Source organism: Physeter macrocephalus, chromosome 20 (assembly GCF_002837175.3).
Source record: "Physeter macrocephalus isolate SW-GA chromosome 20, ASM283717v5, whole genome shotgun sequence".
In the NCBI taxonomy this organism is placed as follows: domain Eukaryota; kingdom Metazoa; phylum Chordata; class Mammalia; order Artiodactyla; family Physeteridae; genus Physeter; species Physeter macrocephalus.
Genome location: NC_041233.1, coordinates 114,610,241 through 114,631,251, shown reverse-complemented (window position 1 = coordinate 114,631,251; position 21,011 = coordinate 114,610,241). Strand labels below are relative to the sequence as shown.

At 41.2% G+C, this 21,011-nt stretch overlaps 1 protein-coding gene and 1 pseudogene across 5 annotated transcripts in view; one reads left to right on the top strand and one right to left on the bottom strand.

Moving 5' to 3' along the window:
• The window catches only part of AGPAT5 (1-acylglycerol-3-phosphate O-acyltransferase 5), a 63,060-nt gene that overhangs the window by 27,084 nt on the left and 14,965 nt on the right, over positions 1–21,011 (bottom strand). For 4 of the 5 annotated variants that reach the window (XM_028482105.2, XM_055081449.1, XM_028482104.2 and 1 more), the window contains exons 2-4: positions 18,008–18,077; positions 12,695–12,810; positions 9,226–9,315 (exon numbers count right to left, since the gene is read on the bottom strand). In XM_028482105.2, the coding sequence (XP_028337906.1) occupies positions 9,226–9,315; positions 12,695–12,810; positions 18,008–18,077 (276 nt within the window). The remainder of the gene's footprint in view (positions 1–9,225; positions 9,316–12,694; positions 12,811–18,007; positions 18,078–21,011) is intronic. The other variant, XM_028482102.2, reaches the window with a different exon arrangement.
• On the top strand, positions 382–3,819 carry LOC102979915 (protein SEC13 homolog; annotated as a pseudogene).

The following is a 21,011-nucleotide window of genomic DNA, read 5'->3' as shown; positions in this document are numbered from 1 at the left end:
CCTGCGCTCTAGACCCCACGAGCCACAACTACTGAGCCCGCGCTCTAGAGCCCGCGAGCCACAACTACTGAGCCCGTGCACCACAACTACTGAAGCCCATGCGCCTAGAGCCCGGGCCTTGCAACAAGAGAAGCCACTGCAATGAGAAGCTTGCACACCGCAACGAAGAGTAGCCCCCGCTCACCGCAACTAGAGAAAAGCCCACACGTGGCAACGAAGACCCAGAGCAGCCAAAATAAATAAAATAAATAAATAAATAAAAAGAAAACGTGTACATTTTAGACATCAGGGTCCCTAAGTACATCTCATTTGAGGGAAACCATACATAAATATATAAATTTCCACAATATAAAAGGTAATAGACGTTCGTATTTCAAAAGATTCACACAGTATTATTTTATAGGACTCCCTTAATGCATTTTAAATGACTCAATTTATAAGTGGCCTCATAAATTAAAACAATGGGATTATAAATGGTTATAAATCAAGCTGTATGTTTACTAAGTAATCAATTAGTCTAAACTTAAGGAGCTCATGAGAGAAAAGTATGCTCATTTTATCCATCCTTACCAGATCCCACGTAAGACCATCTACCTAGATGTCCAGCACAGAAGTATTCTTTTATCTGAATGATCTGTGATTTTCACATAGATCTAAACGAGCCTATGTGAAAGTCTGAATTTTTTCATTAGATAAACATATGGTCATTCTCTTCCAAAGTTTCACCTGAAAAGCTGGTATAACGGTGGCTCTGCAATTTTGCGTCTTCAGCTTCCATGCAAATGCAGAAGCTTTTTATCCACCCATATATATAATTTTTAGAAGCTACTATCTTTGCCTAACTTACAAATTAATAGGCTGTGTTTGGTTATCTTTTCAGAGTGGTCAAAAAATGTAGAAACCTGGGTAAAAAAGTTTTTTAGTTAAGAATTCCTTATTATGTTCCAGGAGCCAGAAGGAAAAACCAGAAGAAAAATACTAAAATCAGTTCCCCAAACCACAAATTCATTCTCATGAGAAAACATTTTAAATTAGTAAAGTTTGTGTTCAAAGCCATGAAGGCAATTACTGAAGGTTATTAGCTTTTCACTCATTTATAAATAAAACGATTCATGAGTGGAATGGTTAATAACTCGGGTGGTATTATTTTCTGTCTCTCAGATGTTTTACTGAAAAAACATTGATGGTTAGCAAGAAAGTCAGAAAGAACTATGCATTCAGGGTTCATTCAAGAAATATTTCTTGTACACCTATTATGTGCCAGGTGCTATATAGAGAGTAACCAAACAATACGGTCTTTGGGGACAAGTGAGAAAAAAGTACGCTAAACAAATAAAAATATATAATTACACACTGTGTGACTACGAAGAAAGAGAACAAGGTGTTGTGAAAGAAAATGACACGAGGGAAACCAGGCTGGATGATGGGTCTAAGGCCTAAAGGGTGACAAAAGAGCAGGTGCTTCCCCCAGCACGCGAGGAACAAGGCCGCCTACCCTCACCGGTTCTATTCGAGGCTGCTCAGCAGCAGCAAAAAGAAATGAGCTATCGATACCTACAACGACCGCAGGAATCTCCAAATGACTACGCTAAGTGGACGAAGCCAAACTCACTCCCAAACAAAGAGTATAAACTGTATGATTCCATTTATATAAAATTCTAAAAAGTGCAAACTAATCCACAGTGACAGAAAGCGGCTCGGCGGCTGCCCTGAGACGGAACAGGCACAAAGAGGCACACGGACACTTTTGGAGCTTGTGGACACGTGCAGTTATCGTGACTGTGGCAAAACCGCACACGGATGTATGCAGACACCCAAGCCCACCCGGCCCCACGCGGCAACAGTGTACGCGGTCTGCAGGCGGCTGCCCATCTGCCGTACCTCAGGAAGAAAGAGGGCCAGCCACACCGTGTGCAGACTCTCGGGTGGGGGAGAGCCGGGGCATTGCAGGACTAAGGAAAAGCCAATGTAACTAAACGTGGGAGTGGAAGAATGGCATGAAACAAAATGAGACCGCACAAATTGTACGGATTCTCTCGGCACAGGATGGGAAGAGGAGCGAGCAGGGAGCGACTGCTGAGAGGCACAGGGTTTCTTCTGGGGGTGATGAAGATGTTCTGGAATTACGTAATGGTGATGGTTGCACAACTTGGCGAATACACGGAAAACCACCGAATTACATGCTTCAGGATGGTGAATTTTACAGTATGTGAATTACATCTCAATAAACAAATAAACAGGCCAAAGCCCATTACTATCGTCCACAAGTCAGTGAATGGGTTCCAAACTTTAAAAGAAGCTGAGCATGACACAGAATAAAAGCTACATTAAAAAAGTAAAATATGACAGTCACACAACGAATTATTATTAAATTATTAAGGTCACTGGCTGAACAATAAACAAAGTTATTTTATGGCCATTAGGCCACAGAGTAGGTGGTCTTCTATAGGAAACTGTATTTACAGAGACCGTCACTAGAGAAAGCACAGAGCGGTATGAACAACTGACTGCAATCCCGGACTCTCCCCTTACAGGCCCCGAGGCCCGGGATGACCTCCTCCTCCTCTCCGCACCTTAAGTTTCCTCATCTATAAAATGAAGTGCGGTGACACCTACGCCTCACTGGGCTATCACAGCGATAGAAGGTGATAAGTCGACGCGCCGCCGGGACCTGCCGCGTCCAAGGCCTGGAGCTGCCGTGACCATGGCGTCAGTAATCACCACTGCGGATACTTCCCGTGAGGACGTGATTCCTGCAGCTCCCCAAGCAGCCCTCCCTTTGCAGCATCACGCCCAGGTGGGCTACTGCGGCACCCGCCGGGCAACCTGCTCATCAGGAAGGTCCGTCAAGATCTTCGAGGTGCTCACCGGAGGGCAGATCCTCATCGCCGACCTCAGGGGTCATGAGGGTCCTGTGTGGCAAGTGGCCTGGGCCCACCCCACGTATGGCAATGTCCTGGCATCCTGCTCCTACGACCGGAAAGTCATTATCTGGAAAGGGGAAGATGGCACCTGGGAGAAGACGCGTGAGCACACGGGACACGACTCCTCAGTAAACTCTGTGTGCTGGGCCCCCCATGACTACGGCCTGATCCTAGCCTGTGGGAGCTCGGATGGGGCCATTTCTCTGCTGACTTACACCAGGTTGGGCCAGTGGGAGGTGAAGAAGACCGACAGCGCTCACACTATTGGCTGCGATGCCGTCAGCTGGGCCCCCGCTGTCGGACCAGCCATCTGGGCAGAAGCCCAACTACATCAAGAGGTTCGCATTAGCTGGCTGTGACAACCTCCTCAAACTGTGGACGGAGGAGGAGGACGGCCAGTGGAAGGAAGCGCAGGAGTTGGAAGCGCACAGAGACTGGGTTTGAGATGTGGCCTGGGCCCCCTCCATCGCCTGCCCACCAGCACCACTGCCGGCTGCCCCCAGGATGGTCCAGTGTTCATCTGGACCTGTGACGGTGCCTCGGGCAATGCGTGGTCCCCCAGACTGCTGCACAAGTTCAGCGATGTTGTCTGGCGTGGGAGCTGGCCCATCACAGCCAACACCCTGGCCGCCTCAGGTGGAGACGATAGGGTGACCGTGTGGAAGGAGCCGGTGGACGGGCAGTGGCTGTGCCTCAGTGATGTCAGCAGGGCCAGGGCTCTGTGTCCACTTCAGCCACAGAAGGTCAGCAGCACGAGCAGTGCCAGGACAGGCGGGGCCTGGCCTCCAGCTGCTGCCTCCAGGACGGCCCTTCCTGGGCCAACCGGCCAAGCAGCCGGGAGGAGGAGCACCCGGCTCCCCCAGCACCACTTTCCCGGGAGTCGTAGCAAATGCGACCAGATCCATCATCCGCCCTAACGTGGTTTCATACAGTTTGTAATTTACTGTCCAGCCGAACACACTCGCTCTGAGGGAAAAACGACAATTAACCTTCAGCTCTATTATTTTAAGATATTTTTGGTCATTTTTATGTACCTTTTAGGTTCAGGCATCATTTGGGGGGTGATTGTTTCCAGAGTAATTGAACTCATATTGCTTCTTAAAAAAAAAAAAAAAAAAAAAAAAGGTGGTAAGTCATATAATCTACTCAATACAGTGCCTGGTGCAAAATAACGTTGCAATTTGCTGTTACAGTGAAAATAGATCTGCTTTAGAAATCTGCGATGGTGCATCCGGTGGGAAGAAGAGCAACATGACATGGGTAGCTAATCGCCCCGACCTAGCGGACCTGCCTTCCCTGCCACCAGCTTTGCGTGTTGCCTTCTCAATAACTACCTCCAAAGGCCATGAGACAAAGCAGTTCTGCTTCTCTCAGGAATGAGAGCCCAGCACAACAGAGGTGTTCTCATCTGATAACTTCCTTGCTACGGCTTTCAAATTGCTGACCAAAAGGCTGCTCCCTTCTCTAGTTCCCCTGGAAACAGAGAAGGTGGCAGCAGAGGAAGTGGAGGGGCTAAAAGTAGAGCACTAGGGCAAGAGAAGAGTGGCCACAGGGTCCGACATTTCTGGACCTGCTTCTCAATTATGGAAAATATAAGGGAGATCCCTGCTCAAGGACAGGGAAGCAACGAGGAGGACAGGAAAAAACTGACACACTGTCACAAACCAATCGATTTATGTACAAGATTTTTGCTACTGTTAATATAACTCTTTTATTCTGCTAAATTTTCATTTGGAAGGAACCAGAGAGTCTGTTTTTCTTTAGTGATGACCTTCCACATCGGAAAAATCTATATTCAAGATGTGATATACCACTTTAAACACACGTACTTTGGCCCCTAATGGAAAATTAGCAGGCTATTTCACATTAACAGTCTATTCGAAAAGAAAAGAGCTATTTAAGACTTTAAAATATATTCAAATTGTAACGAACTATTGAACTGATGATTTTCTACTAAAAAGAGCCTTTTCTCCATGCTTTGGAAAAGTTAATTTACTTTTTAACTGAACCTCAGTTTCTCACTCCCAAATGAAGACTCAGGGTTGCTGTGAGGATTAAAGGAAATATGTGAAAATATCAAGCCCTGTGTGGCAGGCTCTTAAAACGTATTGTTTCCTTCCCCTCTGGTTTTTAAACATTCTACTAGTTTACTAAAGAGTTCCAAAGCAGGCGCATTTATACGGAAGTAATATCTCAGAACGCAGTAAGTTTTGATTAGCTAGACATCTTTTAATTACTTGCTTTCTCTTTAAATAAAAAGCTATTTCATACCGAGATGCACAGAATATAAATAAGATGGTTCCTCTCTGCCTTCTGTCTCCCAAATTAAACCAATCTAGCACAGCATAACTTCTTTACAATGTTTTCTACATTTATAATCAGAAACATTCAACCCATTAAAAATTCCATTGTACATTTACAGAGGAAAGAATACAGAAATGTGGAGGATACAAAGTATCTATCTCTTTCCTCAGAGAGTGTATTATTTAATTATGGAAGTGCTCTATGTATGATCAGAAAACAGTGATAAAATCACACAGATGCACCGAGTGCGGCAGGCAGAATAACGGCCCCTCCCCCAAACGTCCAGCTCCTAATGCTCCGAACCTGTGAATAGGGCAGGTTATGGCAAAGGGGATTTAAGACTACCAGCCACTGGACCTCAGGGTAAGGGCTGATCGTAGAACGTCGGGGGCGGGGGCGCCCAGTGCAATCACGTGATTACAAGAATAGGAAAGAGGGAGGCAGAAGAGTCAGAACCGAAGACATGGCCAGCACGAAAGAGACCAGACCGGCCACTGCTGGCTTTGCAGACAGAAAGAAGTCGTGAGCTAGGAAGGCAGGCAATCTCCAGAAACTGGAAAAGGCAAGAAAATGGATTCTCCCTCAGAATCTCCCTAAGGACCTCAGTGCACTGACACCTTGATTTTAGCCCAGTGAGACCCATTTTGAACTGCTGGCCTCCAGAATGATTTAGATAATAAATTAGTGTTATAATTTTTTCTGGCTTTATTGAGGTATGATTGACAAATAAAAACCGTATATATTTAAGGTGTACAACGCGATGTCTTACTATACACGTACACCACATAGTTACCGTATTTTTTTACGGTAGGAACACTTAAAATCTACTCTTTTAGCAAATCTCAAGTACGTAATATGTTATTATTAAGTATAGTCACCATACTGTACATTACATCTCCAGAATTATTCATCTTGTAACTGAAGGTTTGTACCCTTTGACCAATATCTCCCCATTTCCCCCAACTCCCAGCCCTGGGAACTACCATTCTACCCTCTGGTTCTATGAGTTCAGCTTTTGTAGATTCCACATATAAGTGAGACCATGCAGCGTTTGTCTTTCTGTGTCAAGCGTATTTCACTTAGCATAATGCCCTTGAGGTTCATCCATGCTGTTGCAAAGAACAGGATTTCCTTCTTTTTTAAGGCTGAAAAAATTCCATTTTGCGTGTGTGTGTGTCTGTGTACACCACATTTTCTTTACCTATTCATCTGTCAATGCACACTTAGGTTGTTTCCATATCTTGGCTGCTGTGAATGAACACGGGAATGCAGATGGCTCCTCAAGATAGTAATTTTATTTTTTTGGATATATACCCAGGAGTGGAATTGCTCGATCATTCTGTTTTCCATAATGGCTGTACCACTATGGAATTCTTATATTCCCAGCAACATCAGCTAACTTTTTTATATCCTTAACACTTTTATCTTCTGACTTTTTGATGACAGCCATCCTAACAGGTGTGAGGTGATATCTCACTGTGGTTGTGACTGGCGTTTTCCTGATGATAAGTGATGCTGAGCACCTTCGATGCACCTGTTGGCCATTTGTACGTCTTCTTTGGAGAAATGTCTTTTCAAGTCCCTTGCCCAGTTTCAATCGAGTTATTTGTTTTTTCGGCTAGTGAGTTGCATAAGTTCCTCAAATATTTTGGAAATTAACACCTTATTGGATAGGATATGTGGTTTGCAAGTATTCTCTCCCATTTTTCATTTTGTTGATTATTTCCTTTGCTGTGCAGAAACATTTTAGTCTGATGTAGTCCCATTTGTTTATCTTTGTTTTTGTTACCTGTGCTTTTGCTGTTATAGCCAATATTTGTGTTATTTTAAGCTGGTAAGTTTGTGGTACTTTGTTACAGCAGCAATAGGAAAATACAATAAGCATAGTTTTCAAACATGTTATTTAATCCTATCTACCAAATTAAGTAATTATTAACAAATTTACCATATAAGGAAACTAAAGCTTAGAGAAGTTAAGTGATGTACAAAGTAACAAAGTTTAAATGGCAGAGCTGGAATTTAAACTCAACTCTGATTTCAAAGCCAATACTCTTATGCACTAGGTTGCCTCACATTTGAAAAGGAACTTGAGTTAAATCTGGGAAGAAACAAAGCACAAGATTCCATATTTGTGCTGTAAACTGCATGGCTCCAATGCTGACTAAGTGACTTCTGTAGATGCAGTATTTTTATCATACATGTTTCATTTGTACCCCCAACTGATAAGTACCTTACAAAAATATTGTCTCAGCAATATTTATTGAGAAGATGTATTTCTTAGTAATTTATAATTCAGACATATTTTTGGAAACAAAATTCTGCAGTCTCTCAAATAATACTAATAGTGAAAAATAAGAGCTGATTTAATGATTAACCATAGACTTCTGTGAGGAAAATTAAGCTATATGGAAGTTGACTTGATAAATATATTCTACCCTGTCAATTATGTGATTAACTTTCAGAAACAAAAGAGCATAATGAAGAGGCTGAGATTAAGTATCTGTTTCATAGCCTTTAATATTAAAAAATGAAGATTCATCCAGATTCTAAGAAACGAGCCTCAGACCTACAGTGACCTGAAGTGACAGCGGCTCACAGCACTGCCTCACGAGCCTGCCATTCAGCATCACCGCACGAACATCAAAACACCAGACTCTTGCCCTTGAAAGACAGAAAAGTTCTCTGGTAGCCCAAGATTACGTCATTTGAACTGACTTTCCCACTGAAAACAACTTAAAAAGCTGGATGTAACATCATCTTAAAAGCATCCAAGAGCTGACAAGATGGTAAGACCAAAATTAAAGCAAACACAGTAAAGCAGAAGTAAGCCCAGAAAAGAACTTTCGTTCTAAGCGATTCAAAAGGTGAGGGGAGTAGAAATCGAAGGCCGCAGACCTTCCGTTGGAAACAGTGAGAGTGAACCAGAAGTGGAGGGAGCACCAAAGGCTTCACTCCTGGTATAAAAGTAAAGCAGGCAACCCAGGCCTCACGTGGACTTGCCACCTTGGTTGCGTCGCCTGGGTGGTCCAGTTAGCCTCAAGCTCAGAATTTGGTTTGGGTGGGCCCAGACAAGAGGGGCCTCAAGGGGCCCAGCTAAAACGAATGCCAGTGTTCTCTGGGGGAAGGCACTTCCATCTTACGCTTGAGCTGATTTCTGCAAATAATCTTCCAGATACAATCAAGAGCAGACAAAGATCACCAAGCACACAAGGAAAGAAGGCACCGTGAGCAAGAAGAGAAGAAGCGGAAGGTGGAGAGAGAGGGCAGCTGGGCGGGAGGAGGACGAGAGAGGGCATGAAAAGAGAAAAAAGAAGAAAGAGAAGAACTGGTAACTGTGAGCTAAGTTTCTGAGCACCAGGACAGAAAACCATGCCATGCACTGGGGAATAAAGCTCAGGCAGTCACCACAGTCACGTTGCTCTGTCCTCGGAGAGGGCCGGGGAAAAGCCATAGGGCAGCAATCAGCCTTCCTCAAAGAGAATATTGAGATTTCTTCTGGGGGGAGCAAGGTTTTATACATAATATTTACACTCAATGATTCTTCATTTCTAGATATTCATACTTTTTCTGACTTTTCAAATAACTCAACAGATACAAGAAATCCAAATTTATACTGACGGAAAACAGCTGCTCTAAAACTCCATGTGACTCTGAAGAAGTGGAGTTAGAGGAGCTCTGAAGTGGGTGAAGCATAAGGTTACAAGAGCAGTTCTGTTTTCTATTTATAGACTAAAGACAGCAAATGTTCTTGTTACTCCTCTTCAAGGTCAATACTGACAACTACCAGCGAAGGATCGAATCGCCTGCCGCAATCTTTCTGGTGGCCAAAAATAACTGCTTACCTATATTTAGAGGGTTTTTGTTGCCTCGAAAACTCTGAATTATTTATTACACATGGGATACTATATTTTCAAAACAATTCTTAAATGCTAATTTAATGTTTAAATTAAAAAATGAGAGTTGATAAGAAAAATAATGAAAATGAGCGTAATCTTACTGGAGTTCCTGCATTGATGTAGCTCTGCAGCTTTTTTCTCATTTCCTTTTCATTGAATTTGGCACTTCTCTTTACATAGATCCCTCCATGCTGCCACATAAAAAAAGAAAAAAAAGAAAAAAAAAAAAGAGGGGAAAAAAGTATTTACTATTAAAATATCCAATGGCCAGTCATCAAAAGGGTTAACTTTATTCCCAAAGAGTTAAGAATAAAATTACATTTTAGGAATTAAATTATATTTAATACATTCATATGTTAGCATCTAGAGAACACTAGCTCAAAATTCTCCTACGTTTTCAATACAATTCAAATAAAATTGTGTGTGACATTTTACTGGAAAATACATGAATATTTAGTTCTGTTGGCAGTTAAAAATGCTTTCTTTCTTAAAAATACATTTTTTAAATCAAAAATTCAATCAGACGGATCTTAGCTCTCAATTTCTCCACTGACTTATTATGGAATAACTAAAAATTCTCCTTTCAACAAACACTATCTTCTGAAATTTTAGAAACTGACCCTGCTACATATTTATGTCATACTGTCATTGACTGAATTCTCTTCTTCCCCCCAGATTCTTATGTTGAAGCCCTAATCCCCAACGTGACTGTATTTGGAGATGGGGCTTTTAGGAAAATAAATGAGGTCACAAGAGTGGGCCCTGATCCAATAGGAATGGTGCCTTATAAGGAGAGATTAGGACACAGACAAGTGCATGCAAAGGAGAGACACAGGGAGAAGGCAGCTGTCTACAAGCCAAAGAAAGAGGCCTCAAGAGAAACCAACCCCGCCGATACCTTGATCTTGGACTTCCAGCCTCCAGAACTGTAAGCAAATGGATTTCTGTCGTTTAAGCCCCGCAGGGTGATACTTTATTGCGAGAGCCCTAGCAGGCTAATACAGGCACCTTCATAAAAATTAAGGTAGCCTTAATTAAACCTCGTAAGTGCACTTCATTGAAACTTTGCATCAGGTCAGCTATTTTTTTGTACTCCTTTATACTAATTTGAACGCGTCTGTAAAATTAACCAACTGGATGAATTTGATTTTGTCTTAATCAAGAATATGAGTAAAAGGAAATAAAGAGAAGCAAGGAGGAGACAGGATAAAGAGGAGAGGAAGGGTGGTCTTAGATTCTGGTCATGGCTCCTTCCACATATGAACTGGCTTGCCTGAGTACAGAGAAGAAACTCAAAGTGCTCTACAGAATGTATGTCACTATTTACCCAAACTGAGAGGACTGATGAGAATAAATTCATTCTTCACTAACTCTTTAGAATTAAAGCCAAAGAATGCATATATTGCAGTGTGAAACTTCCCCAAGCTTTCAATGACATGATGTCTATTCTTCACATACTATTTCCTCCCAGTCATTTAATTTGCTTATTAAAGTCTATTTTTTTTTTTTTTTTTAGAGAACTAGGAGCATCTTTTGTTCTTTTTTAAAAATATATAAATTTATTTATTTATTTTTGGCTGTGTTGGGTCTTCATTGCTGCACGCGGGCTTTCTCTAGTTGCGGTGAGCAGGGGCTACTCTTCGTTGCGGTGTGCGGGCTTCTCATTGCGGTGCCTTCTCTTGTTGCAGAGCACAGGCTCTAGGCTCATGGGCTCAGTAGTTGTGGCTCGTGGGCTTAGTAGTTGTGGCACACGGGCATAGTTGCTCCGCAGCATGTGGGATCTTCCCGGACCACAGATCGAACCCATGTCCCCTGCACTGGCAGGCGGATTCCCAACCACTGCACCACCAGGGAAGTCCCTTAAAGTCTATTTTAATTAAAAAAAACATCTGAGTTCTTTCCCAGGTATATGGAAGCTACAGAAGTGAAGACCAGGTATCTTTCCTTAGGAACTCCCTGATTAGTGAGGAAGCAAAATATGTATACGTGTGTGATATAAAGAGAATTGGTAAGTGTTATAATAAAGATAGCCAGAAACGAAAGCAGAGTGGAGGAAAGAGAGTACCTAGTGGAGGTCAATCACAGCTGTCATACATATCTCTAGTTATACTCACAGGGCTTAAATGAGCAAAAGCTCGCTATTGCCCTTTTTATTTATTTATTTACTTTTTAATTTAACCCAACAGTAAGGTTCCCAAAACACCCGCTTTTGGTTGGGATGAGGGAGCAGAGAGACCTCTGTTCTGAATTCTACAGTTACTCTACACCTTATAATGTTCACAAGCTGGCAGTTTGGAAATATTTAGTTTTCTGAATGTCTATATATTAATATGCATTTTCTACACATATAAAATACTTAATATTTTATAAATACAATAATTATAAGAAATATAAAACTGGAGAGTCTGTGTCCTCGTATTTTGCTTGTAAATAACTATTTTTGAATAGCATTATTTCTGTTTCATACAAACTGTAAAAAACAAATCCTTTTAAAAGAAAATTTTACTTCGTGGTATAAAGTCCACTACTTATTAATCTATTCCCATTTATACATGCACCCAGTAGTTTAAAATACTTTTCGTCAAAATATATATGAATTTTATTTCCCTTTAAAAGACTCAGGAAAAGAGGAAAGGAGACGGGCAGTAAGTACCCTAACCTCCAACACCACAGGGACACTGATCATGGGACTTGGGGCAGCACGGGTCGGTGGTACCACTGCCTTGTGTCCAGCGGATGACTTTCAGAGCTCACCGTAACTTTAGATTTTCTTCTTTAATCGATTACTAAAGTCTTATTAACAAGTCTGTCTTCCATACAAATTTCATTCTTAATATTTAGAAGATTACATATCAAATAATTTATTCAGAAAAGGCATAGAAAAATGCTAGTAATCCCCTTCTGAATATCAAAGAGCCTGTTATATAGTTCCATGACCTGATGGTTATTATGTAATTTTAAAGGATTTGCATAAAATAACATATACTGAATATTTATTATGTACCTGACACTCATGCTAGGCACTTTACATATATAGCTCACTATTTTTTTTTTTTTTTTTTTTTTTTTTTTTTTGCGGGATGCGGGCCCTCCTCTGTTGTGACCTCTCCCGTTGCGGTGCACAGAGGCTCAGCGGCCATGGCTCACGGGCCCAGCCGCTCCGCGGCATGTGGGATCTTCCCGGACCGGGGCGCGAACCCGGTTCCCCTGCATCGGCAGGCGGACGCGCAACCACTGCGCCACCAGGGAAGCCCTCACTATTTTTTTTATATCCTACAGATGATTACTTTTTAGTTTCTTAAGGTAAGTGTCCACCAAGTTCTAGGTCTTTACATTTTTCTATTTGTTTGGTTTTTGTACATTTGCATTTTTTCCTATTTAACAATCTGGGTAACCAGATATATAAATATATATAAACACACACCATTAAAAATGTCAGACAAATCATGTTAATTTAGAATAAACTATTAAACCCATAAAAATAAACCAAAAAAACTCTTATGTTAAATTTTAAAATCTAAAATTTTCATGAGCTACATATATATAAAGAAAGAAGCATGGGAAAGTTACCTGAGAAAAATAACACCCATACAGTGGAAGCCATTTGAGCCCATCTTTCAGCACATAGCGCACGTGTCCGAGAGCGTTCTGCCTGATGGCCAAAATATCAGCAACGATCCAGTCAACTGCAAAGACAGAATCAATTAGTGCATAAGTGACCCTGGGTGAACTCCAGCATCCCCTCCGCAGAAACACAAAATGCCTCTTCACAAGACTGTATGAGGATATGCTTTGAAAATATTAGGGTTAGAATCTTTAAATTACTTTAAAACAACCCCAGACATTTGCAAGATATAAATTCTGTGGAGTTTTTTAGATTTGTTTTTTGTTGGTTTTTGTTTTTTTGTTTTTATGGTTCTTGAAAAGCTTCTTGTCTCAGGGATAAAATGCAAAAGTCACAAACCATCAGAGTAATCCAAAAGCAGCATGAACAAAATAAAATAGGCTTCTCTCATTCTTGACGTCTAGAAAACATGAAATTATAAGCAAAAAAATGGCTAAATGAAACTGTCATGTGCAAGTAAATATTCTGTATATAACAATATGTTCAACAAGAGGCAAGGACAATTTATCTTGACCAATGACTTTCAGGACACAATAATAGGTTACAATGGAATTCAAAACAAAGATCTCTCAAAGCTTACAACTATGCTGGGCACAAATGTATTCTTTACATAATCAAAGGACACGCAGCCAGGCTGCTAATAACTAATTCCATAGATATGTTATGACTGAAAGTTCAAAAAAACAAAAATAAGAAGGGATGAGTGAGGTGCCAACAAAAAACTCAAAAAACCTATAGGAAGAAATAGGTTGTTAATTGACCTTTCAAGCAGAGCAAATTCCAAACAGAAGTAGCCCTTCCTTGGGACTAGCCTTCCTGCCAAAGCAAAGAACCGGAGACCAGCAAACGGTACAGAAGATGGCAAACAGAAGAGATGATTTAAAGAGATCAAGAGGAAATAAAATGAAGCTAAGGCAGCAAATGGTAAAGGGTCTGGAGGACCTGAGAGATCTGGATTTGAAAATAAATGGCTGCAAACTACCCTATTTCTTCAAAAGAATGAAAATGATAAAAATGAAACGTGAGGGAGACTTTTGTAGTATCTACAGATGAATTGGAAGATGGGATACTTGAAAAAAAATTAATAAGAATCTGTGAAAGGATTCAGTCATAGGATCACAAATGTATTCAGGGCCAGGGAAATGAAAACAAAAGGAGCAAATTCGAGAGGAAATTTTTTTTTGTTTAATAAAAACCCTGTAGGAAATAAAAACCAAGAAAATAACAGAGTAACAATAAAATTTCAACCAAAAGGGACAGATTTCCACAGGATTACAGGAAGATTAACTCTTAGCTGTGTGAAATTCTTTAGGCAATGCACCATACTGGACAGAATATCCTAAAGAAGTACATTAGCCAAGTTAAAAATTGTCCTTTTGGAAAAATGTTTTATCAATTATTATAAATCTTTCTTTTTAATCTTTTTTATCATTCATAATTAACTCTTTCTTGATGATTTAAGAGGTACAATGATTACATCTATAATTGCTATTATGGCTCCTTTAAATAGAGTGATGCAAAGACTTCCCCCTGTAGTAAATGATCCGCAGCAGTGGCGTCTATCAGTTGGCAACGCCTACTCTATGGAACTATCAATTATCACTTTTCTCTAAAGTATGTACTTCCCTATAGAAGCCCTCTCCCTATCCCCTTCCCTGTATTTCAGATCAATTAAACAGTCACCGATAAACACATTTCTTTCTAACCATGTCTTGGAAACTAAATAATCAAGCTAATGTTATGACTATACCTAATGTAAAAGTAAACAGACTCAGAATAAATTCTGAGAACTTAGCGTATGGTTTCCAGGCTACAGTATATTCTGGAACATATTTGGGATACAAGGCTAAAAACAAGATTTGGTATCTTTTCCTGGAACAATCATTTTTTAAAATGTGGAAGAATTTGAAAATGCATTTTTATATTAAAACACACATGGTTATATGGTGGCCTAGGATCCATCTTCCAATAACTTTTAAGAGAAAGTATAAAATTTACAAAGTATGTCATGTTGTAACGAACTGTCCTGGCTATACACTTAGACTTCTGAAATATTTAGCGGAAAAGTTTTAAGAACTAGTTTAGTAGTCAAAAGACACAAGCTTTGTGCCATCAATTTTTGCTACTCAATTATCTTTTTTACTTTTTTAGATTCTCAACTAGGTTTCAGATAGGAGACACTAGACTACAGCTGAGTTACTGACGGCTGAGATGTTAATGTATTACCTTTATAATAACTATTCACATTTTGTGTTCTGGCATGAGATCAAGAAATGCAGCTGTGTACGAATTCTTCCCTGGTGATCTGGCCCAAGCCGTTGTTCCCATGAACTGGGAAGAGAGGAGGGGAGGGCAGTGAGGAGAGGCAGCAAGAGAAGATGACAGCTTTTTCATCTGCGTTACCAGGTAACGACAGCTCCCAACTCACGAGGGCGTAGCGCGGTCTGCAGGAGATCCCTCATGTGAGCACTCGCCTAACACGGATCCGCCGCGCCCTCGGGATCAGCTGCCATCATCACCCCTACTGTTCGCTGCCCGTAGGAGCCGGGCTCTCTGTGAGATTATGAGCTAGCCTATGGAAATTGCCTAAAAGCCTTGACCAGTAGACATGACTCACAACTGACCAATAAGGCTCAGAGAGGCTAAGTCATTCGCCCACAGACACACAGCCAATCGATTGCGGAATAGCCTATGAACCGGGGTCTGACTCCACAGCCCAGGCCTCACCATACATGTTGTTAGTCAAGACAAATGTCACCTAAACCAAGAAAAGGGAACCTTCATGAGATTAAAAAGGTACAGAGCGTCCAAGGCAGAGAGCTAAAGAAGGCCGAGAGGAAGGAATAGTGGTCACTGCAGCCTTGCTGACTCTGGAGAGAAATAAGTTAACAGAGACTAAGAATGCAGAGACAGCAAGGGCACATCAAGTGAAAACAGGGGACCAGAGGGACGAATTAAAATGCCAATTCTTTGGCATGCCAGACCAAGAAAAGACTCTTGTATTCTGGCAGGCCTTGAAGAGGGTGAGCAAGGAAGCCTAAGCTGAACAGCAGTCCTTGACATGTTCTTTCTGCTACTGACATTTTCAGAGTACCCGGTTGTGGTTTTTAATTACCTCAGAAGGGTTTTAAAAGGGGTACCTAGACATAACAGGCCAATGAGCCATGTCCCTGGATAAGCTTTAGGGGCCTCTGGAACCTCAAACTCTAGGCAAAGTTTTATGTGCCCATTTTTCTGGGAAAAGGCTATGTATCTTCTATCGCATTCTAACTGAAGTCTATAATTCTAAAGTAATTTAAAGTCACTATCTAGTTATGTTCCTAAATTATGGATTTTTTAAAGCATTCAGAAAGCAACCTTCTCAACTCCGAACGACAGACTGGTGTGGGGCCGGTACGCTCAGAGGTCAGGGGAGAGGGCGGGAATGCAGACTGGTTCCCTGTGATGAGACATGTAATGCTTTCACGTCAGCCGTGGGCTGCCTAAGGAGCTCACACCCCCATTTTACCCGTCCAGGCCCAAACACAAAGAATCGTGAAAAATCTGTGTCCTTCCAAATGTTTTCCCAGAAGTCCTCACTCTGAAGTAATGGTTATAAAGGCCAACACATAGTAAGCAGACAAATGACAGCACTGGCTATAATTTTTGTATCATTATTTTTATTACTACTACTACTCCCACCTCCAGAAATGTTCAGGGAGTACATATTCCACAGGTTTGTGCTAGTACCAGAGCTCTGTTAGCAGAACACTATTTCCATTGAAACCCGGAAAAAGGAAAGTTGGCATGGAACCTGAACAAGGAATTTTAAGAGAGAATTCTTTAAACAGAAAGAAAACTCTAAATGAAATTAACCAGGGGCTCAATATAAAGGAAATTGGGCTATCATGAGCCACTCCCTGCCCTAGACCCACAAATCCTTTTTATTTGGATATTGGAACCCTGGTAGACATATGCCATCAGCAGCAGAACAGGAATAGCAAGACTGTGTTAGCAGTAAAAAGCCCGATACGACTGGAGAAACAGTCAAAATAAAGGAGGAAGTCAGGCTGCTTTATAGGCCAGAGTTAGAAGTAGACCCTGAGCACAGGGCTGGTTGCTTTGCTAAAATCAAATGTAATTAAATCAAATAGTCTTAGCAGTCATGGTAATAAAGTCAGGGAAATACAGACACATCAAATTCCTATCCACCCTGCAGAGCATCAGCTCCTGACCTAGAAAACTGAATGTAATCAGTAACAAGATAAGCTGAGAAAGATGCACCTCAGCTTCTTTACCTTTCTTGACCTTCCAAAAGTTATAAGTAGTAATAAAAGTAACCATGAAGAAACACAGCTGACAGGAGGAAGATAAAGGACAGCCACAGGCATCAGTGATTTCCCAATCAGGTGTTATCATTCATCAGCTTGTTTTTAGCTTTGAACTTCTGGGCGCTACATTTTTTAAAGTAATAAAAACAGAATTTAGGAAGTGTGCATCAAAAGCAGTTACAGCTTTGAAAAAATGTGAAGTGGGATGCTGCTTGGACTGGATTATTTGGAGAACTAAAAAGTACCTTAACCACTGTTAATTTCTTTGTTTGGTTACTGTGTAAGATGCTGTCATTGGGACAAACTTGGTGAAGGGGCTCAATACTATTTTTGTACATACTATTTTTGTAAATCCTTGTGAATCTACAATTATTTCAATACAGAAAGTCTTCTTTTTAAGTACCTTGCGCTAATTTAACGTATATACTGTGCTATATTGGAGACCAGAGTCTTCTGTGATTCCTCTGATAGAAGAGCAAGCTATAATTAAACCCAAACATTTGAAGAAGCAAAAGGAACTGCGGACATTAGAAATTAACACTGTGTTTAAGGAAATGAGTACTCACAAATCAGTACAACCTTTCTGCAGCTTAACAATCAAAAATATAAAATGTTCATACAGTATGATCCACAAATTCCACTTCCAAAAACAAAACTTAAAAAGGAAGAATACATAGACTATTTAAAGAGATATTCAAAGGAAGAGAAAAAAAGGAAAGAACATAGCTTATATACACCCAGCAAGGGAAAAGGAAAATTCATAGCTTTCACATTCCTGATTTTCCAAAAAACTAAAATCACAAAAATATGAGGTCACATACAATACCTGCATTGAAAATTCATGTTTTACCAACAACAACAAATCCATTAAAAAATATCAGAACGTTACTTTGAATTACTTCCCTACTGTGAGTAGAGAAACCTGTTTCGTGCAAATGAAATACAAACCTGTGCTTTGATGATTTGCTAAATATATTATATTTTCTTTGTTTTTTGGCAAATCTCCATATAGCAATATCTAAAAGATAAAATAAAGAGAAACATTACTTTGATAATTTAAAACATGCACTACTGTAACATACAAAATATGACGTCAAAAAATTGACAAATACGCGATGTCATGAATAGTCCCATCCATGATTAACAACTATTAGACCTCTCTTAGGAGCCTCAGAGACCATCAACAGCACAGGTCTATAAAGCAGTTGAGCACAGGGCAGGTTAATGGTCATAAAGTAAAGCAATGATCAGTGTCCTCCTGAGTCTTTACTGACTGCTCACAACATCTGAAACACTGTTCATAAGGTACAGCGTCCTTCAAAGAGCCTACAGTGCAGTGGAAGAGACAGGCGTGCATACAATAACTGTGATGAGACATAATGCAAATATTATGAAAATACAGTCTATTTTAAAGAACCGTCAACTGCAGGCAGTAGTAGCATTCATTAGGTGCGGTTTCAGCAGAGAAGGTGAAGGAAGGAATGTTCATGAAGAGAGGAACAAAGGAATGGAAGCGGCAGCATCTGAGGCCAGTAAGGGTGCACCTGGCAGGGTGCCGGCACGCCCAGGCTGCACCTAGAGACGGTGAGCTGGTGCAGGCGGACCGGAGGAGATCTGAACCAGAACGTACAAAGTCTTCCGAATACCAAGCTAAAGATGAAAACTGCATTCTGTAAGTAATGGGGAAACTTGGTCCCATGATTAGGACTCTTTACACCTCTACACAGAGCACAGGGAGCTCAGGACCAGTGACTTCTCGGAAGGGGAAGGTGCGCGACAGGGCAGGGTGCACAGCAGGCCTCAACCCCAGCTGTCATGCTTCCTTTCTTTAGCTGGGTGGTGGGCACACAGGTGCTCCTTACATGAGTCTTTCTGTAGTTCTCTATGTCTCAAATATTTCATAATAAATTAGCTAAAGAAATTGGAAGTATATTTTTAAGGACTTGAAAGGAAATGACTCCTAACAGTGGTATTTTTTTATTCAGGGCGTTTTTGTTTCTGTACCTTGTCATCACAGATTATTCAAGATTATGAATTAGCTACAGATCTATCTTTTTAGATAGCCACAGAGATGATCTTTTAATCACGCCACTACTCATTTATATCTTAACAACAGAACAAAGAAAAAGACATTAAGCCAACCTCTCTGTAGATAAATGGAGCTAGATGACAAAGTTCTGGAGACCAGGGACTCAGACTGAGATTTCTTCTATCTTCCTCAGAAAACTATACAGTGCTATGCAGGTACTATGAGTTTAAATTTCTGCTCAATAATTTTTTATTAAGAAAGCTTATCAGTGCCAAAACAAAAGAACGAAATCAATAACCTGATCTACGCAGGGTTAAAAAGTGGAGTCCTGGTTTGTGAGCAATCCCCCTTTCCTACCAAGGAGCCAGAATTGCTTTGAGACCATCGGGTGGCACGCACGGGGCTTAAAGTACTGCCGCTACACGACAGAGGATTTCTGGCTTGACTTCCGTGGATGAGACATTCACAATGAAAGGCTGTGGTTTAACTGATTCAATCTCAATACCACTCTTTGGAGACCTGCCTGCCCCCAGGCTGAACACAGAACTTGAACCACTAGGAGACTCTCCTTCCCTTGTCTTGCCCTGAGCTTCATTTAGAGACTACAGCCTTTGAAGGCAGATGGCATACAAGCTATTAAAAGGCTTTTTTTTAGTTTCATTGTGGTAATCATTTCATAATCATATGTATATCGAAACATCACATTGAACAGCTTAAATATGTATAATTTTATATTTTTGAAAAATAAACTAAAAATTTAAAAAATGGGTGAGCTCCCAGGCCGATCCCCTGCCCTCCAAAGCCCCCTCCAGGCTGTGTAGGTCCTGGGGGCACAGGAGGGAGGCTGGGCAGATCAGGAGAGGCAGGCGGAAGGGGCCCTCCCAGACCGGAGGAGCAGGAGAGGAGAGGAGGGCGTTTGCCCCACCCACTCGAGCCCAGGAAGCCTGCTGGGCTCCCAGGTGAGGTCCCCTGCCCTCTGAGACCAGGGGTTGGGGGCACGCCTGGGCCCCTCTGTTCTTTGAGCTTAAGCCCCACTGCCCACAGCCCCCAGGGCCTTTTCCAGCCCTGTGGGTCCTGAGCATTGACCCCGCCCACCACCCAAACCTTGCCCCTGCTTAGGCCCCGCCCTCCACAGCCAAGGCCTCCACCCACCCCCTTTTTTTCTTTTCCCTCCTCCTCTTTTTTACTATTGTGGTACTAATGTACCTTCCGATTGTTGATTCATCTATATTTTTATTTTTATATTCTTCCTAACATATCTGTTAGTTTCCTAGTCTAATTTTATTTTTTACTTTGCTATTGTCTTTTTTGTTTTTTGGTTTTTTTTTGCTGCCTCAGATGCCTTGCGGGATCTTGGTTCACGAGCCCCTTGTCGGGCCGAAGATCCTGCGGTGGGAGCTCCCAGTCTGAACCACTGGACTAACAGAGCACCTCAGACCCCAGGGAATATTCATCAGAGTGAGGTCTCACGGAGATCCTAATCTCAGCACCAAGACCCAGCCCTACCCAACAGCCTACAAACCCCAGTGTTGGAAACCTCAGGCCAAACAACCAGTAAGACAGAAACACAGACCCACTCATTAAAAAAAAAAAAAAAAAAAAAAAAAAAAGATAGCAAAAAATATGTCACAGATGAAGGAGCAAGGTAAAAACCTACAAGACCAAATAAATGAAGAGGAAATAGGCAATCTACCTGAAAAAGAATTCAGAATAATGATAGTAAAGATGATCCAGAATCTCTGAAACAGAATGGAGGCATGGATTGAGAAAATACAAGAAATGTTTAACAAAGATCTAGAAGAACTAAAGAACAAACAAACAGATACGAAGAACACAATAACTGAAATGAAAAATACACTAGAAGGAATCAATAACAGAATAACTGAGGCAGAAGAACAAATAAGTGAGCTGGAAGACAAAATG